General features: G+C 42.5%; 1 protein-coding gene across 4 annotated transcripts in view; it reads right to left on the reverse strand.

Annotated features, from left to right (window-relative positions):
- The window catches only part of thumpd2 (THUMP domain containing 2), a 51,039-nt gene that overhangs the window by 1,977 nt on the left and 27,700 nt on the right, over positions 1–21,362 (reverse strand). For 3 of the 4 annotated variants that reach the window (XM_039738347.1, XM_039738346.1, XM_039738349.1), the window contains exons 5-9: positions 20,066–20,118; positions 18,970–19,057; positions 14,390–14,461; positions 7,854–7,968; positions 3,978–4,098 (exon numbers count right to left, since the gene is read on the reverse strand). In XM_039738347.1, coding sequence (XP_039594281.1) covers positions 3,978–4,098; positions 7,854–7,968; positions 14,390–14,461; positions 18,970–19,057; positions 20,066–20,118 — 449 coding nt within the window. The remainder of the gene's footprint in view (positions 1–3,977; positions 4,099–7,853; positions 7,969–14,389; positions 14,462–18,969; positions 19,058–20,065; positions 20,119–21,362) is intronic. The other variant, XM_039738350.1, reaches the window with a different exon arrangement.

Consider the following 21,362-nt stretch of genomic DNA (forward strand, 5'->3'; position numbering starts at 1 on the left):
GTCAAATCCGAGTATTTTATTTTGAAAATCAGCTGTTTAAATTTTGTAAAAATAAATGTGTCTCTGACTGAAAAGACATTGGCTTCATGTTAAATGTATCTACTAATAATGAAATGGGCCTCTGTACCACCAGTAATTTTCACATACTGCCACTGACAAATCATTTTCATTTTATAATTGTGTCACTCTCTGGCCTTCACTATCTGCTGCAGATTAGATATTCTAAGACAGCATTTCTACTGCATTAACTTGCAGCTTTTTTATTTCGTTTCATTTATTTTAGTGTTAGTGTTAAGTTAGCTTCCTTGACTTTCATTAGCATCAAAGCTGCTAGCTGTCAATATGGAAGAGAAAAAATTTATATATTAGCATAAATTGCATATTAGCATAAATAGCCATAAAAGTAATTAACAGCTTCTGAAATATTAGATTTAGCATAAATTAGAATGTCAAGCAAATAGTTCAATAAAAAAACATTAGTCATATTGCATTTTTTTAAGCTTGAAGCAAAATTACCAATTTGGGAAAGGAAGGAAAGAATAGAAAGAGAATGACACACAGAAACTGAGGACAGAAGAAGGGGGGACGTACGCTCCTGTTGTTCAAAAAGTTAGGAAGCTGAGGAACGATATCAATGAAAAATGGCCCTGGTAGGCACGTAAGAAGCCAGCTAGAATAGTGAAGCAGCAGAAACAGCAAAAGGCATTGCAACTAACAAGGTCAAAATGATGTAATGAATAATAAATACACCAGCATAAATAAATATAGAAAATATATTAGCATTAACTTTAGCGCAGAAATTAAGACAAATCAAGCATGCCAAGCAAATGATTAAAATAAAGGCACATGCCATTTCTTTATAATGACAGGTTAGCTTCAGCCACTAAAAAATAAAATAGCTTGAAGGCCAAGGAAGGGGAAATGATAAGAAAATGCCCAAATATGGAAGAAGGAACATTTGCCCGGCCAAAGCCAAGCAAAATAAGCAAAACAGAAACTAAGATGGACAACAGACAGTAAAAATAGCAGAGGCCAGCTGCAGGGGGAAGTCAAGAGATAATAATGATTCCCATGAGAATTTGAGGTATGGGCTGGACAGGTGCAGAGGGGTGTCAGAGAAAAACAGCAAAATGAGCTAATTTGAGCGAGGTTGGAGTGATAAGAAATTACTGTGTAAGTTTTGAGTTCTGAACTGTTCGGGGCTCAATCTGATTTGGCTGAATTGGGTTGAGTCCGTGTTATTGTTTTATTGCAATAAAGCTATAAACTCTGTTTGCCTATCCTGAGTCCTAATAGCCTTCATTTCAGGTAAAAAGCCTTTTGGTGACAATTTTTCGCCACGACATCAACAAGTTCCAGTTGGTTGCATTTTAAAATGCAGATATTTCAACCTGACTTTCACATCAGTGCTTATTTTTGAGTATAGACAGATGAACAGGTGTTGGGGACAGTTTATAGCGTTACACTTACACCGTTTTCCCCGCGCACTAGCCGATGTCCAAACAGCCCGGACATTAAAGCATTTCTAGCTAGGTACGCTATTCGTCCTGAAAAATGCTGATTTTAAACTTGAAACTTTGTTAATGTGTTGGTACCATTTTCACGCCAATAAGTTAATGAATATTCAGAACTAGCCAACCTCAGGCTGCTTTTTAAATGATTTTTAAGCACAGAGGAAAAAATAAACATTTGAAAAATCCGTAATTTAATAAACCACCAAGAAAAGTAACATTGCAACAATGCACGCTACAAACCAACATACAATTGTTCGTGACTGAAAACCGGAGGAACGCCGTTGCGCCTTCTCCTTCCAAAGCGAAGGACGGGGTTGAACGGCGCTCGTTCAGTACGCACTGCCCGCTTATGTGCCCGCCCCAACTCCCTACCTGAGTCGCTTTCGTCTGTGTACAGTCCACACGCACCTGTGAGTCACGTTGACTGTTAATTTTCCAAACACCGCCTCAGTCGGTTTCCACGTTGATTTTTCATTGTTCTTTGCGTTTCCGGCTGCTTTTTTTATATATATAATCCACCAAGTCACCCGACCATGGGGGGCTTTACAAAGGGCAGGGACGTAATAAGTGAGAGCGTATGACCCGCGTACTGGGAATTTCTCGTTTGCGGGGAACAATTGGAAGTCCCGGTCTCCATCACGAATGGGGTTCAACGGCTTACCCACAGCTTACCCACGCCTCCCCGCGCCAGGTAGACACACGTTGATCCATTCAGTGTAGCGTGCGTGCAGTACCGGACATACAAGTGCATCACAGACCTGTTAATGCTCAATCTCACGTGGCTGAAAGCCTCTTGTCCCTCTAAGAATTTGGACACTGACCGCTGTTGGGTCGTGTAACTATTTAGCAGGCGGGAGTCTCGTTCATTTTCGGAAATAACCAGCTAAATCACTCCACCAACTAAGAACTGCCATGCACCACCACCCACAGAATCGAGAAAGAGCTATCAATCTGTCAATCCTGTCCGTGTCCGGGTGAGGTTTCCTGTGTTGAGTCAAATGAAGCGAAAGGCTCCACACCTGGTGGTGCCCTTCCGTCAATTCTTTTAAGTTTCAGCTTTGTAACCATACTCCCCCCTGAACCCAAAGACTTTGGTTACCTGCCCGGCGGGTCATGGGAATGACGCCGCCGGATCGCCTGTTGCGGGGCCTGCATTGGTGAAGCAGGTGAGACGGTAATGAAACAGAGGCACAGGGCTTATTGGTTTTTAAAGACTGCTTCCTTCATTGCGTTTTAACCAATGCACGGAACGAACCAACACACAATCGTCCGTGCGGCGCTCAGGGTGGAACGGGAGGAGAGGAGAAGGACGTCCACTTCGCTCCCTCCGTCATGCTAGCCTGCTGATTTCTCGTCCAGTATACACTGCCTGCTCATGTGCCCACCTCCACCTCGTCACTCGAGTCGTTGTCGTCTTTGTACAGTCCAGATGCACCTGTGACTCACGTAGACTTTTCATTGCTCTGTGCGGTTTTGGCTGCCTTTCTATATATACGTGTAATCCACCAAGACATCCGACCACGGTGGGAGGGCGCTGTGTACAAACTGCAGGAGTATCTAAGAAGACGCATGTTTGTATCATGGGATACCCCTCGCAAACAGTTTTACACGTCGCATATGGCGATTCACCTCCACGAGAAACATGCCTCCATTAACAATCAACGTGGGTCGGAGCAGCACGTGACCTCTATGACAGACGAATATAAATGACGCCGGTTTTTCTGTGTCGTCACGTCCGAGTTGGTGGGCGTGGCTCTGTGAGTTGTCGTCGTATCCAATAGTCTTGGAGTTGGTGGGCGTGGCTCCTTCCTGTGTGCACCATAGGTGTCTCACTTGTCGGCGGCTTAGTGAATCCACGCCCCTTCTGGCGTGCTTTCCATGGTTGTCTTGCCTTAGTGAATTATATATATAGATGGTCAAATCCAAGTATTTTATTTTGAAAATCAGCGGATTAAATTTTGTAAAAATAAACGTGTCTCTGACTGAAAAGGCGTTGGCTTCATGGTAAATGTATCTGCTATTAATGAAATGGGCCTCTGGACCACCAGTAATTTTCGCACCCTGCCACTGACAAATCATTTTAATTTTATAGTTGGGTCACTCTCTGGCCTGCACTATCTGCTGCAGATTAGATATTCTAAGACGCTGTTTACAAAAGAATCTGCTTTCCCCATTGATTAAGAAAATGGACGCATTATGCAGTTGACTCTCTCTGTAATCTATGAAGCAGACAGATCTGCAAAATCTGCATCTCTGGTTTGTTGATCCCTGAAGTGAATGAAGTCAGGCAGCAGATGTACAGAGTGCTGTCCCTTTCTAGTGGGAACTAAATATATAAGACTGTCACTATTAATAACGGGACACTTTTTTTTCTTTTGCTGTGTAGGCAACTAAAAAATTTGGGGGCTTACTGTACAGCATACCCACTTCTCCAGACACCACTACACAACTGGTTACACGTACCTCTCCATCTCTTTGAGTATGGTTGGCAGCAGCATTCTTATGTCCGTCTTGCACTTGAATTTTCTCCCAAAAGGAAGGTCACAAACGATGGCGTCCACGCTAGCCGGCTGAAGTGGTATTTCTAGCAAAGACAGCATGTAGTGAGAAGTCAAGCAAGATGACCCCTTTTATTGGCTAACTAGAAAGATGACAAGATACAGGCTTTCGAGGCAACTCGGGCCCCTTCTTCAGATAAGATGTAATCCAGAGACCAGAATTCCCAGTGCTTATATACTTTAGACACCAGCATTGGGAAACTTTTAATTGAGACATCCGAGATGTAAAAAATGAATAGACATCTCCAGGCTATGATTCATTTAGCAAGAGAGGAGGACAATGTGTAGTCAGGACCTTTTGGATAAGAAACCCCAGCAAAGGCAGCAGAAAGTCATTACTGGAAACTACAGTCATGGCCAGATGTTTGGTGAATGACACAAGTGTTGGTTTTCACCAAGTTTGCTGCTTCAGTGTTTTTAGATCTTTCTGTCAGATGTTTCTCTGGTGTACTGAAGTAGAATTACAAGCACTTCAGAAGTTTCAATGGCTTTGATTGATGATGACATGAAGTTTATGCAAAGAGTCAAGTCAAGCAGTGTTGGCCCTTCTTTCTTTTTCAAGATTTCTGCAATTCACCCTGTCATACTGTCTGTAAATCAACTCCTGGGCTCAATCCTGACTGACGGCAGCCCATAATCAATGCTTGAAATTTGTCAGAATTGGTGGGTTTTTGTTGGTCCACCCGCCTCTTGAGGATTGACGACAAGTTCTCAATGGGGTTAACGTCTGGGGAGTTTCCTGGCCATGGACCCCAAATGTTGATGTTTTGTTCCCCGAGCCACTCAGTTCTCACTTTTGCTTTATGGTCCGGTGCTCCATCAAGTTGGTCACCAAACTGTTCTTGGGATGGTTTGGGAGAAGTTGCTCTCAGAGGATATTTTGGTCCCATTCTTTACTCATGGTTTGGGACCAGGGGGGCAACCACCATGGCAGAGCCTGCTCAGGAATGGCAGCAGGTAGGTGGGAATGAGGTGAAGACTTGTGGAGGATGGCCTGGTGGGTGTCAAGAAGGGCAGCAAAGAAGCCAAGAAAAACATCAGGAACAGACTGATATTCTGGGATTGGACTGCTGAGGGAAAGTCATTTTCTCTGATGAATCCCCTTTATGATTGTTTGGGATATCTGGGAAAAAGAAAAGGTGAGCGGTGCTGCCATCAGTCCTGTGTAAGTCCAACAGTAAAGCATCCTGAGACCATTCATGTCACGTGGGGTTTGCTTCTCAGCCAAGGCAGTGGGCTAACTCACAATTTGGCCAAAGAACAGAGCCATGAATAAAGAATGGGACCAAAACATCCTCTGACGGCAACTTCTGACAACCATTCAACAACAGTTTGGTGACCAACGTGATGGAGCACCGGGCCATAAAGCAAAAGTGACAACTGAGTGGCTTGGGGAGCAAAACATCAACATTTAGGTCCATGGCCAGGGAACTCCCCAGACGTTAATCCCATTGAGAACTTGTGGTCATTCCTCAAGAGGCGGTGGGCAAACAAAAACCCACCAGTCCTGATTATGCCAGAATAGGGCAGCTGCCATCAGTCAGGATTTGGCCCAGATGTTGATTTACAGCCTGCCAGGGTGAATTGCAGGGGTCTTGAAAAAGAAAGAAGGGCCAACACAGCAGATATGGACTCTGTGCATAAACGTCATGTCATTGTCAATGAAAGCCTTTGAAATTTCTGAACTGCTTGTAACTCCACTTCAGTACACCAGAGAAACATCAGACACAAAGATCTAACAACACTGAAGCAGCAGACTTGGTGAAAATCAACACTTGGGTCAATTTCGAAACTTTTGGCCCCGATTGTACACACCAAACCCATCAATCAGCAAAGAATGAAAGATCAGCGACACAGCGACGACTCAACGACATTTCTAGGTTTTAGGTTTTGGTTTTATTTATTTATAAAGCACACTTAAAACTACAAGCTGACCAAAGTGCTTTACATATAAAAGATAACAGTATGAAATAAAAGCCAGATAAAGAATTATTAAAAAGAATAAACAAAAAGAAAACGTTATACATACATGAACACACATATACTAACACACAAACATAAATAGCTTAAATAAAATTATGTCAAATAAAATGCACACCGTAACAGACGGCCAGCAGCTCAACCCGGCCGGGACGCCCCAGATATGAAAGGTTGGGGGAAGGCAGCTTTTTTAGGGCACTACCTCCCCCAGGACTCTAGATGGCAGCTCCCTTGGATTCCTACAGGGCATCCTGGGACTTGGAGTTCTGTATCTCAGCCCTGTTGGGTGCCACCATGGGGTGCTGTGAAAATACAAGAGGGAAAGGTTTTCGCCCAGCCTGTAAGTGCTGGCAGGCCAAGTGAGTGGATGCCCGGAAGGACTTCCAGGTTGGTCAATATAAAATGACTGGACCAGACCTCACAGAAGCGAGCCAGAGTCAGGAGGAGTGAGACAAAGCTTGGCGAGGAAGAGTGGAGGAGAAGAGGAAAGTAACAAAAAGTAAAAGTAAAGAAAGAGAGTGTTGTGCCCGATGTCTTAGTTGTGCGGAACGTGGAAGGCATTTCCCACAAAGGAAAAATAAAAACCTGTGTGCTTGGACTTGTGCCTCCTGCGTCTGTCTGTGTCGGGTTGGGGTGGCTGGTGCGCCCCCTATCAGCCACAATAGGTAAGACGAGCACAGTATAAACGATATCCATAGAAAGATTTAACCACTCAGACTCATAAGCTAAAAAGCAAGGGAATCAAAGTGCTTTCTTAGCATAAACTTAAAACTATAAAGTGTGGGAGCCGACCTAATTACGAGGGGCAAACCATTCCACAATTTATGGACCTGCCACCACAAAAGCCCGATGGCCCCTCAGCTTCAATTGAGTGTGTGGGACAGCAAGCAGTAGCTGACTTGAAGACCTCTGCCGCCTGGCTGACGAATATGGAACAATAAGATCAGAGGAGTACGGAGGAGCTGACCCATGCAGGGCTTTAAAACCAAACACTAAAATCTTCAAACTCACCCTGTAACTAACAGGGAGCCAACAAGAGAGGCCAACACCGGAGCAATGTCATCCATTTTATTGTTGGCAGTCGAAACTCTAGCAGCTGCATTGTGCACCATTTGCAGGCGAGACAGCGTCGTATGAGATACCCGGACATACTGGGCACTACAATAATCCAAACGAGGCTTGACGAAAGCACGAGTGAGCTTTTGTAGGTCATTGAATGACAAAAACAGTTTGGCTTTACTGATCACCCTGAGGTAGACTCTGTACCACAGCATCGATCCGTTTGTCCGATTCAGAGTTCTCCAAAGCCACTTCTGCGTCGTGAAGCTTTGAGTTTACTGGCCAACCTTCATCCATGTCCTTATATCTGTGGTCACAAGTTCAGAAGGAGACCCCCCCCCAAGTACAAGCAGCTAAATTGAGCGTCTTCCATAGTGTTGCTGAGCTTGTTCTCTATGAACAGGGGTTAGGATTTCAGTCATTTGGGAGGCCCTTTAAGTAAAATGGCTACTTAACGAAAACCTGCAGCCACTGCGGCCTACCAGGATCAGAGTTGGACACCCCTGCTCTAGGCTATGTGGGCGATGGTATCAACTCAACACTGTGGCATAGATTAGCCTTTAGACGCCAGTTTATCACAAAGGATTAGTAACCAGGAGGCAAAACAATTGAGGCAGATGCTCCATTGACAGACAGACAGCAGCAAGTAACCATAAAGGTAGTCGTGGGGTTTGAATGGGGGGAGATCAGTGGCAGTGCCCACCATATACACAAAAGAGTTCCGCCGCATGACATTACCTACCTGTCGCTGATCCTCTGATGAGGTTTATTTTCCCATTGAGACCTGCAGATTCCACATTTTGATGGGCCACTTTAAGCTGCGATTCACTAATGTCTGTCCCTATGAAAACCGAGTCCTGAAAGTAAAGAAAAGATAAATGTTAAATTTATTGCATTTATATGAACTTTACCGGGCAAAGAAGGTGCTTAGCTTTTCTGAATTTCAGCAAGCTTAAAGAATTAAAACGCACTAGTGAAATATTTCCTTTAGGCCCATTCTTACTGGCTACACAACATCCTGGCTCAGGATTGTAACGTACCGCCGAGGGTAGTGAAGGTGGCACAGGATGTTACGAGCATCCAGCAGCCTTCTGTTACGTCCATACATGACACACGCTCCCACGTAAGAATCGTTTCAGCACTGTCATCTATTTGTGTACTTCTGTAATGGCACGTTTGATATGTACAATTAGATTTTTATTATTTATTTTATTTTAATTTAGTTATTCGACTAGATATGCGGTCAGAACTGGGATGCTGCGCAGCCTCATCGCGGTTCTGCTGCTGTCAGAGTTACATTTACTGTTTTGGGTGTTGTATTGTTGTGGACTCGCACCATAAAGCATCTCAAGTTTCCAGATTTGCACTGTGCTGACCTGTTGGCGGTCAGTCGCAAACCTGCAGCCATTGGTGTCACGTGAGGGTAGAACCCCATTCTAAACAGTAAAGCAAATGCACACTAAAAATAACCAGAAATGTACAATGACCTCTGTTACCTAATTGACGTGTTTTCAGGTCAAAGTCCAAACTGCTTATGTATACAGCAAAGACAACCTGTTTGAGGTGACCTAAGTTTTAAATCACATGTTAATCAGATTACTGGGACAGCATTTTTTCACTTAAGAAATACAGCAAAAGTTAGACCTCTTATAACATTGCAAGATGCGGAGAAATTAATTCACACTTTTGTTTTCAGTTGGCTAGATGACTGTAACGCTCTCCTCTCAGGACCACCGAAGAAAGACATCAAATGAGAACAACGACTGCAGAATTGAGCTGCAAGAATCTTAACTAGGAAAAGAAAATCCAAACACATCACACCAGTCTGAGCGTCACTACACTGGTTACCGGTGCCATTTAGAATTGACTTTAAAATACTGCTGATGGTTTACAAAGCCTTCAATAATCTCACTCCATTGTATACATCAGAGTGTCTTTCACCTTACACTCCAAATTGTAACCTTAGATCTTCAAATGAGGGTCTGCTTAGAATTCAAAGAGCTAAACTTAAAAGAAGTGGTGAGGTGGCCTTCTGCTGTTATGCACCTAAAATCTGGAATAGCTGACCGACAGAAACTCGCCAGGCGAATACGGTGGAGCACTTTAATAAACTGCTAAAAACACATTACTGTTACACGGCTTTCTCATAGCTTCCTTTTAGTTTAATCCTGATATTCTGCATATGCATTTAACTTCTCATTATCATTCATGGTGGCTCCACAATCCGTACCAATCCCTACTTTCTCTGCTGTTCTTCCTCTGTTTTTTTGTGGTGGCGATCTGCGCCACCACCACCTGATCAAAGCACCGTCATGTCCCTACATTGATGGATTAAAGGCCAGAAGTCCACATGCCCGTCATCATCAAGTTCTTCCATGTGAAGCCTGAAAACCACAAGGACTGATTGAGGTCACTGATGTTAGGTTAGAATTCCTAAAGTCCTTGTGGCATTTGAACCCCTGCAGATTTTGTTTTGTTTTTTCCTCTCCTCCCTGGCCTTCGGACCTTACTTTTATTCTATGTTAATTAGTATTGCCTAATTTTATTTTTATATTTTGTCTTTTTTTCCTCTTTCTTCATCCTGTAAAGCACTTTGAGCTCATCATTTGTATGAAAATGTGCTCTAGAAATGAACATTGTTGTTGTCACTGTCCTCATATGGGCCCTACAGTTTATACATATTACCAAATTCCAAAATGCATGTGGATTCTTTTCTTCTCCCATTACTAACGTAGGTAGAAAGGACTCCAAAGCGGTGGTCAGCACACGGACCCACCACAGTTGCAGCCCCGCTGCCACCATCTGAAAGGATTTGCTCTTGTAGTACTTGTGAAAGTTGGCACATACAGACAGCACTCCAGCATTGGCGGTCAGAACTGCAGCGCCTTTTGTGCCATTTGACAGCCACTTTCATTTCAAGGAGTGCATAAACTACACAGGATGGAAAAGTGACAACTGCACCGCTGCTTGTGAATGAGGCAAAATCTGTGAGGCATCAGCGTCCATGTCAGTGCTACATAGTAAAGAAACCTCACATTCACCTACAGTTCCTAACGAGAACAGGATAGCCCTTCTTTTATTATACTGTGGTCAGTTATGGAGGTTGGGAGCCTGTGCTGATAAGTACAATACAATACAATACAATTTATTTTTGTACATCCCAAAATCACACACCAAGTGCCACAAAGGGCTGTAACAGGCCCTGCCTCTTGACGGCCCCCCAGCCTTGACTCTCTTAAGTAGACAAGGAAAAACTCCCAAAAAAACCCTTGTAGGGAAAAATTGGAAGAAACCTCGGGAAAGTCGGCACAAAGAGAGACCCCTTACCAGGTAGGTTGGGTGTGCAGTGGGTGTCAAAAAGAAGGGGGTCAATACAATACAATACAATACAATACACAGGACAGAACAAATCCTCAATACAGTAGGAAAATAAAAATTTTACAAGTACGGAGCAGAATTTAACAGTAGATGATGTCACATAATATGATTTGGATTTCTTTAGAGTCCTGGAGACCTCAGCCATCAAGCTGCCTCCCCCATTTGGCCATTCCACAGCTGAAACAGTGCTGGACCAGCCAATCCAATGAAAAGACCCCTCTACCCCATGACTCCTGTAATCCCCCCTCAGGGATGATTTCACCTTAGGCAGGCAAAACAACTTGGCAGTTGGGCCGTGGCAACATTTGAGTACCAAGAAGAGAAACAGAACAGGTGAGGGTTTGTAACAAATTCTAACGATCATGTGACTTATGTTTTAGTGCTAATGACCAACAACAGAGATGCAGTCTGTACAGTTAATCAGCAGCTCTAGTCAGGGTGTGCCAAACTGAAGTCGTGAGATTTAAAAGCTGAGACCAAAGGGGCATCTCTTATAGTAACAGGCAGACCAGTCCACGGTTTAGGGGGTCCTGTAACTAAAACCTCGACCCCCCGCTGTTATTTTATTAACCCTTGGAATCCTAAGCAGACCGGCATCATGAGATCTTAATGTGCGCTCAGGTTTGTAAGTCATGATAAGTTCAGACAAGTAAGCCGGACCTCGGCTATTTAATGCTTTATATGTTAAAAGGAGGATTTTGAAATCTGCCCAAAACTTAACCAGGAGCCAGTGTAAGGATTTAAGAACTGGAGAAGAAGAGGCCATTCAGCCCAGCAAAGCTTGCTAGTCCTGTCCACTCAATTCTTCCAAAACAACATTGAGTCGAGTTTTGAAGGCCCCTAAAGTCCTACTTCCCACCACACTACTTGGTCACTTATTCTACGTGTCTGTGGGTCTCTGTGTGAAGAAAAACTTCTTAATGTTTGTGCAAACTCTCCCCTTAACAAGTTTCCAACTGTGTCCCCCGTGTTCTTGATGAACTCATTTTAAGTAATCGTCTCAATCCACTGGACTAATTCTCTTCATCGTTTTAATCATAATATCATGTTAGCGTACCTGTGACAATCTGAATGTTTTTCCAGTGTCGAAAACTTTACACTTGCATCGCAGCATCCTATGACATTCTTTAATGCGACATTCGTGAGCACATAATTCCCAATTACGGACGTACTTAAGAGGCTAAATGCACAATAAACTTGTGTCTGCTTAGCCATGTTTACAGCAGGATATTGATGGTTTGCTCTTTTTTCACATTTCTATATTTTTGTGGTCCCCTTAGATATGTTAAAGAACAGAAGGAAATATTTTGCCACAATATTATCAGGGAGAGGTGCTTGAGAGCCTAAACACATATCATTCTTATTCACCACTAGCTGTGCCCCGCGGCTCTGCCCACATAGTAGTGAAACAGGACAGCGAGGTGGGCCCTGCCCGGTTCCCCACTCCTGACATCACACCCCTCGGCCCCCAGTATCTGTCTTGGATTAGCGCGAAAATATCGCTGCTGCAAGTGAACTATGATTCTTGCGATGAGAGAAGTTGCAAAATCAATTGTAATGTTCAAGCAAATTCTAGAAAAAAACCCGACCTAAATGTGCTAAGTAGTTCTCTCGTTCGCTAGCTAAGCAGAGGTAAGGAACGCCCCGAGGCTGGTGATTGAGTAAGGTGGGCCCTGACACCTTCCCCTCGGCCGGCTGCGTGTTTCTCGGATTCATGGAAATAAATTTGGTACCGCAGGCCAACTGTGATACGTAGTGAAATGAGAGAAGTCGCAAAATCAACTGGAATGTTCAAGCAAATTCTAGAAAAAAACCTGATCTAAATGTGTTAAGTAATTCTCTCGTGAAAAGTGGACAGACAGAGACACACGGATTTTAAATATATATATAGAGATAAGTACTACTGAATGTCAACTCAGGACCATTGGACTCTTCATCTGTCCGTGATCTTCAAGGAGCAGATGAGACTTTGATAGTATGTGGCTTATCAGCCTGAACTTCGCATCTTCACTGCTCGCAGATTACCACTGCCCTCCTCACCTCAGACTATGATCCTGGTGGACACGGTAGAGTAAGGCGCACTTAGGATGAGAACTGGCACCTCCAGATCTAAGGTCATGGTTCTGTCTTAGGAAAACATTGACTTGTTGTTGTCAGTTATAGGGACAGGAGCTGCCCCAAGTGGATGAACTCAGGAATATCAGGTTCTTATTACTGAGTGAAGGGTTGAGGTGATCATGAAATTGACTTGTAGGTCAATGCAGCAGGAGTTTTACAGGTGGAGTACTGAACACCAGTAGTGAAGAAGGAAGATAAGACTTGGGACGAAGATTTGGATTTACCCATCAGTCTACATCTCAGTTCTCACCTGCGGTCATGGGCTCTGGGCAGTGACTGAAGAAAAAGATCATGAGCACAAGTGGCCAAAATGGGGTTCCTGCACAGGACTGTTGGTCTCACAATCCTTGACAAGGTGAGCAGCTATGAGATACGGGAGGACCTCTGAGTTGTGAGGCTGCTGCTTCTCCGGATCAAAAGATGCCAGCCAAAGTGATTTAGGCATTCACTGTAAATATGATGCCCCTAGGATGCCCACTTTGAGAAGGGTACATGGCATGGCACAGTAGGAGCAGATGTAGGACAGGTTGTTTACATTATATCTTTCAACTTAACTGTTGAACTGGAACTTCCAAGGTAGAGTCGGAAAAAGATGTTAAGAAGAGGGTGGTCTGCTATGTTCACCTGAGCATGTAGCCACCCCAGTGGTGTAGCTAGGGGCGGGCGGAGGGGGCTGTCATCCCAGGCGGCACATTTTTGGGGGTGGCACTATTAGCCAAAAGGCTCAGTACAATTCGAGTGTAGGCAGCAGGGTTCGGAAAAATATCACTCATGAAAGAAAAAAGTCAAATTCCACAAATGCTTCAAAAATAATTTTCCGACTGTCCTTCTGTGACGGCATGAGACAAAGCAGTTGAAATTTATGAGGCAATAATAAAAATAAACAGAAAAATTACACCGATAAGAATTTCTAGGAAGATAAACAACTAATTTACAATTTTTAATTTTGCTTCATTATCAATCCGAATGCATTCTTGCTCTGCGCAGAAAACATCCCCTCCTGTCACTTGTACACCACACTGGTTCTGGTTTTCGCAGTGTAATTAAATTAAACTAATAATTAGAACACGGCTTATCAGTGCGTCTATACTATATTCTTGTCTAGTTGATGCTTATTAATAATTATAAGTGACAAATTATTGCTGTTTCTCTATATATGAATAAATATATGCAAAATGTATCTGAATTTTTCACTATATGTCATTTGAATTTTCTGTCTCAATAGGTTAACATATTCAGATATGCTGGAGGGCCGAGCAGCACGAACTCGAGCTACGCCACTGAGCCACCCTGACTCTCATCTGAACAGGCAAACAGAAAGTGAAGAAACCTTACATTCTAAAGTGCTGCCCCGTTACTTCCTCTGTTAATTTGACAGTTCTGAGCTGGGACACTTTTCACATGGTTTGAATAATCTCTTTAGGACACCCTTGTTTATTTCTGGGATGAAATCAGAAAAAGAGGAAATACATTAATGAAATATTTTCCCTATTAATAATGGCATAAAACATTTTTCTAACCTCCCATCAGCAAAAATGGCTGAAGCTGTAAAGAGTGTATGAGAAGCAGTGGACAAGTCTCTTTGAGGCTGACAATGCATATTATTAGATTTTACAGACAAACAAATAAATAACAACACTGTCTTCATCCATCCATTACGTAACCTGTTTAATGTAATCCATGGCTGCAAGGCAAATTACTGCACTGAGACTTGATGTAAAATATCCATTTATAATCAGAATAAGAAATCTTTACTAAAGGGTAAATCTGAATATATACTACCTGACGCTCCTCTGCAGCCTCTAGCAAAATCGTGCCAACTCCACACATTGGATCAAGAAGAACAGAACCAGCCTAAGTGAACAAGAACAGAAAAAACAGCAAATTAATAATAGCTTGGAAAATATGAAAAAAAGAACAAAAAATTACATCTTAATGACACGGTCTACAATTTTACTTTAAGAAAAACGACACAGTAAACTGTCAAATGCACACCTGGTTATGAGTGAGGATGAAGAACGTAACAAAAAGGGGGATCCAACGGCTCCAAAATAACCCACAAAAGCATGCTAGCCTACCCAGAAGAGGCTCACCCTAAGTCAGCTTGACCTGCCAACTCCACAGGCAGGCTTTGGGCCTGTCTAGGCCCCACAAAGTGAGAGCAGGCATTTCAAGTTGTCAGAGTCTCAAGAATTTCAAAAATTGGTTCACAAGAGGGAGAACCCTAAAACTTTGGCATCTGTACAGAACAGTCCCACAAGAACGTTTATTAAAAAAAAAAAAACACACAAAACAGATAAATATAAGAAAATGTTCCCTAAAGGGCAATTCTAAAGCAAACACATCCTAATAAACTATTCAGAAATCGAAATCCAAAGACAAAAGCAAAAAGAACAAAACAGCAAAAGCAAATAAATGACAACACTCCTAAAAATTCTAAAAACTCGATGACCCGCTAAGAGACTTGTGATTCCCTTCAACTATGCGGTAATGTCATACAATACACTAAACTAGGTGACGTTTCCTGTTGGTTTAATTATTTTTGTCTCAAGCCTACTCGCGCATCTTCTGTTGCTTTGTATTTAACAGGCTGACTGCGGGTTGGCTCCATACTCCCACTTCAGTTTAGGAGCCTCCTCGATAACGTGACCTGCGGATGGGACGCGGCATTTAAAGACACATACACAGTCAACAAGGGATGGGAGTATAAATAGCGACAAGTGCTTTTATTAAAAACAGAGACTAAAGCAAAAGTGCTCAAGCTAGTGCAGTCCCATTCAGAGATTTAATGAATAAATAATCCATAAAAAGTGAGTTGTGGAAGTATATATATATATATACACACACACACACAAGTATATATAAGAGGTGTGGCAGAAAAGTAATGAGACTGGCAACACTGCAAGCGATCTGGCAACGCTGCGCTGTTGTCCTTGATAGCGCCCGTGTATCAGTACCCTCCCATAGCTCAGTGCGAGTTTCAACTCCTTCCGTTAACTACGTGATTTTTGTGACTGCTATTAGCGAAGTTGTGTTTTTGGTTGTGCGTCACGCAAAATGGAACAGCGGAATTTGGAGCAACGTTGTGCCATTAAATTTTGTGTTAAGCTTGGAGAATCGGCAAGTGTGACGTTTGAAAAGTTAAAAGAGGCCTATGGGGAACATTCTTTATCCTGAGCTCAAGTTTTTCAGGGAGGCCTTCAACTTCGAAAACATCGAACGTGTGAACACTCTTGTGAGATCAGACCATCGTTTAGCATTAAGAATGTTGAGTGAACAATTAAATTTGAACAGATTTACCGTTCATCAAATTTTGACTGAACATTTGCACATACGAAAGGTCTGTGCCAAAATGGTGCCAAAAAACCTCACAATTGAGCAGAAGGACAATCAAAAAATCGCATTCCTGTGGTTCCCTAGCCCCCTTATTCACCTGACCTCAGTCCATGTGACTTTTTCCTTTTTCCTAAACTAAAAAATGTCCTCAAAGGACGTCATTTCGGGACTTTAGAAAACATCCAAAAGAGTGTAACGGACATGCTGAAGACCATACCGGTTGAAGACTTCCAGCGCTTCTACCAACAGTGGGAACAACGTTTCCATCGGTGTGTAGCTGCCCAAGGGAACTACTTTGAAGGGAATAACATTGATGTTTGAAAAAAATAAAAACTTTGGAAAATAAAAAATCAGTCTCATTACTTTTCTGCCACACCTTCGTGTATATATATATATATATATATATATATATATATATATATATATATATACACACTCACTTAAAGGATTATTAGGACCACCTGTTCAATTTCTCATTAATCCAATTATCTAATCAACCAATCACATGGCAGTTGCTTCAATGCATTTAGGGGTGTGGTCCTGGTCAAGACAATCTCCTGAACTCCAAACTGAATGTCAGAATGGCAAAGAAAGGTGATTGAAGCAATTTGGAGCGTGGCATGGTTGTTGGTGCCAGGCGGGCGGTCTGAGTATTTCACAATCTGCTCAGTTACTGGGATTTTCATGCACAACCATTTCTAGGGTTTACAAAGAATGGTGTGAAAAGGGAAAAACATCCAGTATGCGGCAGTCCTGTGGGAAAATGCCTTGTTGATGCTAGAGGTCAGAGGAGAATGAATGAGCCGACTGATTCAAGCTGATAGAAGAGCAACTTTGACTGAAATAACCACTCGTTACAACCGAGGTATGCAGCAAAGCATTTGTGAAGCCACAACACGCACAACCTTGAGGCGGATGGGCTACAACAGCAGAAGACCCCACCGGGTACCACTCATCTCCACTACAAATAGGAAAAAGAAGCTACAATTTGCATGAGCTCACCAAAATTGGACAGTTGAAAACTGGAAAAATGTTGCCTGGTCTGATGAGTCTCGATTTCTGTTGAGACATTCAAATGGCAGAGTCAGAATTTGGCGTAAACAGAATGAGAACATGGATCCATCATGCCTTGTTACCACTGTGCAGGCTGGTGGTGGTGGTGTAATGGTGTGGGGGATGTTTTCTTGGCACACTTTAGGCCCCTTAGTGCCAATTGGGCATCGTTTAAATGCCACGGGCTACCTGAGCATTGTTTCTGACCATGTCCATCCCTTCATGACCACCATGTACCCATCCTCTGATGGCTACTTCCAGCAGGATAATGCACCATGTCACAAAGCTCGAATCATTTCAAACTGGTTTCTTGAACATGACAATGAGTTCACTGTACTAAAATGGCCCCCACAGTCTCCAGATCTCAACCCAATAGAGCATCTTTGGGATGTGGTGGAACAGGAGCTTCGTGCCCTGGATGTGCATCCCACAAATCTCCATCAACTGCAAGATGCTATCCTATCAATATGGGCCAACATTTCTAAAGAATGCTTTCAGCACCTTGTTGAATCAATGCCACGTAGAATTAAGGCAGTTCTGAAGGTCAAACACCGTATTAGTATGGTGGTCCTAATAATCCTTTAGGTGAGTGTATATATATTGTAAAAGAGATAGCAGGAGGCAGCAAAAAGGTTTCCACAATATATTCAAAAATTGGTCAAAATTATAAACAAAACTGTTCATATGCACGACGCAGATTCATGGCGTCGGCGGCCATTTTAGGGAGGAGGAGCCGGAAGTGGAGGAATGCTGGGAAGGAACCGTGAGAGAAGATGGGATCGATGACGTCAGGAAAGAGGGCGGAGGAAGGGCGGAAGTAGCCGTAGTGTGGGCAAACCCGGCTTATGGTGGCGGAGCGTCTTTTTTCCTGTAAGGAAGCATAGGGAGAAAGTTAGTACCCCGCCATTCCCTGCCGGCGAATGTCTTCCCAGGTGTGTCAAGATCCTTCTGCGGCCTCCCACTTGTGCGTGCGTGACAATATATATACACACAAGTATATATATATATATATATATATATATATATATATATATATATATATATATATATATACATATATATGTACTAGGTGGTTCTCCCCTGGCCTGCGATATGCGCCAGCCACTTTATGTCTCTCCCACTCACATTGTGAAGAGGGGGGCTCAACGCATCCAAAGGAGATGAAGTCGCTCCTCCAAAACCCCCTCTTCAACGGCGATACAATGGGAAACTAATAGTTTTTTTTTTACCTCCTCTTTGCTCGATCAGCTGCTGGATTGCTGCTGCTGCAGTGCTGCATGATCTGCATGTCGCACGGCGCTTCAAACATTTAAAAGCCGTACAGCTGTCTACTCTTTGTCTTTTATTTCCGGCCCCGGGTGTGGTTAAATCTTTTGGCTAAATCTTGTCTCACGAGACATGAGGTCTTGATATTTTAGTTTATAATTTAACAACGGAATAAGAATCTGAAAATCTAACAACATCACGTTAAAGTTCGATAAATTCTGAAAAGAATGATATCAAACATATATATGTAGGTTTTAAAATAAGCCCGATTTAAAAGCGTGACAAAAAATGTGACATTAAAACGTCAAATAAAATCGTTTCACTTTTAGGGATAGATAGATAGATAGATAGATAGATAGATAATGCCAAGGCAGTGAGCAGTTTTCAAAGACATATTTTTCAGTTTTGTAATTTTTATGAAGTTTTCAATTGTAATAAAAGTGACTTCAGCCCAATGAAAAGGAAAATATGTTTAGTTTAACACACACGTACCACAGAGAAAAATCCAATTGAAATGTATTGCAGCACAAAAAATTGTGGGGGAGATGCTTTACACACCCACTTTATGCAGAATAATTATTTCTCTAATGGTAAGCATCTGATGAGATCATTAAAATGACTGACTAACTTTATACTATACAAAACGTCTAAGAAATATAAAAAAAATGCTAGAAACAGGCTGAGAAACAAGTTTTTAGTGTTATTACCTTGATATCAGCAAGAAATGCCATAGTCCATGCAATTGTGGGCCGCAGTCCTGTGGTTTTGATGTAAGATCTTTGAGCTAAAGGCAGCCTGAAAAACAAACAATAAACTGCTAAAGTTTGTTTCCTCAACATCTCTGTGCTGATAGTAAAGATGTATGGCTTGTCACCCCTGTATGTTCAGACAAAACTCGATTAATTAGTCAGCTCAAGCCCACTTGGACCCTCAAATTATGGCTCACTACTACACGTCAATAAATGTATTACTAAAAATTCTAATAAATATTACAGAGTCGTTAGGACAGCTTGGAGCTGCTGCTGGTGCCTCACATCTTCAAAAACCTGGGTCACTGAATGAATTTTTTTCTGGGGGCTTCTTTATCAAATGCAAGTTGTACATATTTGAACAACTGGAAACAGCATAGTGTGACACGTTTAGATGTTCTAGGTATTCAAATTTAGACGTCTTACATTTGATAAGGATGCCACCCCCCGGATGTACTGAGTGTAAATGTCACATAATGGACTGTCGAGATTTGATTCATAGTTTGACCCCAAAGCTGTTGAAACAGGAAGTTCTCCACCTGGAAAAAGCGGACTCAGAAAATGAATGTATATCACAGTTTTACAAAAAATAGAGACCCTTGTTCACAGATATAATTTTAAAAGGCCACTCAATAATAAGATATGGTGTTGTGTTGAGCTTTTGACTTATGCTAGGCCCGTGTCAGGAAAAGCTATGACTTATACAAGATGCTCAGTGGATAATCAGTTATCATGGAGTCACTCTCATTCAGTTTCCTTTGAGTGGTTGGGGGGATCTTGATGGAATAAGTTTGGGCTTTCCTTCTGCCACCTTGCAGTTCCAGGGACCTGCACTTGCCAACACTGTCATCATCTAAGTGGAGTTTCTCTCCATGTGCACATCAGTTTTCTTGAGACAGTCCTGTTCGCCAAAGATGAGCGTGTAACATACCTTGGAAGTGCTAAAATGGTTAAGTGGGGAATTCAAAAGGTGCTGTGAGAAACAAAATATATAAATAAATGTTGATAAATGTTCACCACATTACTAGTAGGAAAACAAAAAATGTTTAATTACCTGAAAACTGGAATTCCAACCAGCCAGTAGACATCACTGAGGTGGACATTTATCTTAATGGAAAAAGGAAAATAGAAAGACATCAGGTTACCAGAATTTGCTAAAATGCTAGAATTTAATTGAAGTCAAGCAATAAAGACAATACTGTATTTACAACACACTATGGAGAGATGGACAGATAGTACATTACTTATCCCAAAGGGGAAATTAAACAATAAAGCATTATGATAGACCAGCTATGTTATATGGGCTGGAGACGGTGACACAGGAGACAGAGCTGGAGGTGACAGAGTTAAAGATGCTAAGATTTGCATTGGGTGTGACGAGGATGGACAGGATTAGAAACGAGGACATTAGAGGGTCAGCTCAGGTGGGACGGCTGGGAGACAAAGTCAGAGAGGCGAGATTGTGTTGGTCTGGACATGTGCAGAGGAGAGATGAGGGGTATATTTTGAGAAGGGTGGTAAGGATAGAGCTGACGGGTAAGAGGAGGAGAGGAAGGACTAAGAGAAGGTTTATGGATGTGGTGAGAGAGGACATGCAGGTGATGATGGGGGTGACAGAGCAAGATGGAGACGACAGGAAGAGATGGAACAAGATGATCCGCTGTGGCGACCCCTAACGGAAGCAGCTGAAAGAAGAAGAACAAGATAGAAAATAAATTATGAGAATTTTATTGTACGTAAGTAGTGGTTACAAGAGCTTAAACATCTAGGCTCTACTTTTATGGCTTTGTCGACATCCTCTATGAATCAGTTGTCAGGTACAGTATGCTTACGATAAGCACATATTGTGGTTGCCATGTCTGTCTGTCTGTCTGTCTGTCTCTGTGTATGAAGCAACTCGGCTCCTGGTGAGGCGATTTTGTTGAAATTTAAGTTCTTCAAGAAAATTTGTGAAGAAATTTTCATTGTGATATCTTAAAAACGACGTGCTGTACAAAGTTGTGAAATTTCAAATTCTTCAATTGGAGAAAAACAAAAAAGAGAAACTCTCTGCAACTTCAATTACAGATTTATTGACTGCCTCAAATTTACCTTGAGAGATGTCACTTTAACTTGTATTTCGTATATACTTTCCACTTTTACTTGTCTGACCGCCCTGCAAGCAGGTCCTCCAAGTTGCAGGGACAATTTGGGGGTTGGTGGCAGGATTGGCACTCCATCCACTGTAAAAAAAAACTCTCACTCTTGGCTCAGTGTGGTGCTGAGGTGTCATCTGTTGTACGGCTGCACTCGGATCTCAATCCGGGTGATCTGCTGTCTGGTGGGTGCGGCGACGTGCGCTCCCAACCTCT

The sequence above is a fragment of the Polypterus senegalus genome, chromosome 16 (genome assembly GCF_016835505.1).
Source record: "Polypterus senegalus isolate Bchr_013 chromosome 16, ASM1683550v1, whole genome shotgun sequence".
Taxonomy (NCBI): domain Eukaryota; kingdom Metazoa; phylum Chordata; class Cladistia; order Polypteriformes; family Polypteridae; genus Polypterus; species Polypterus senegalus.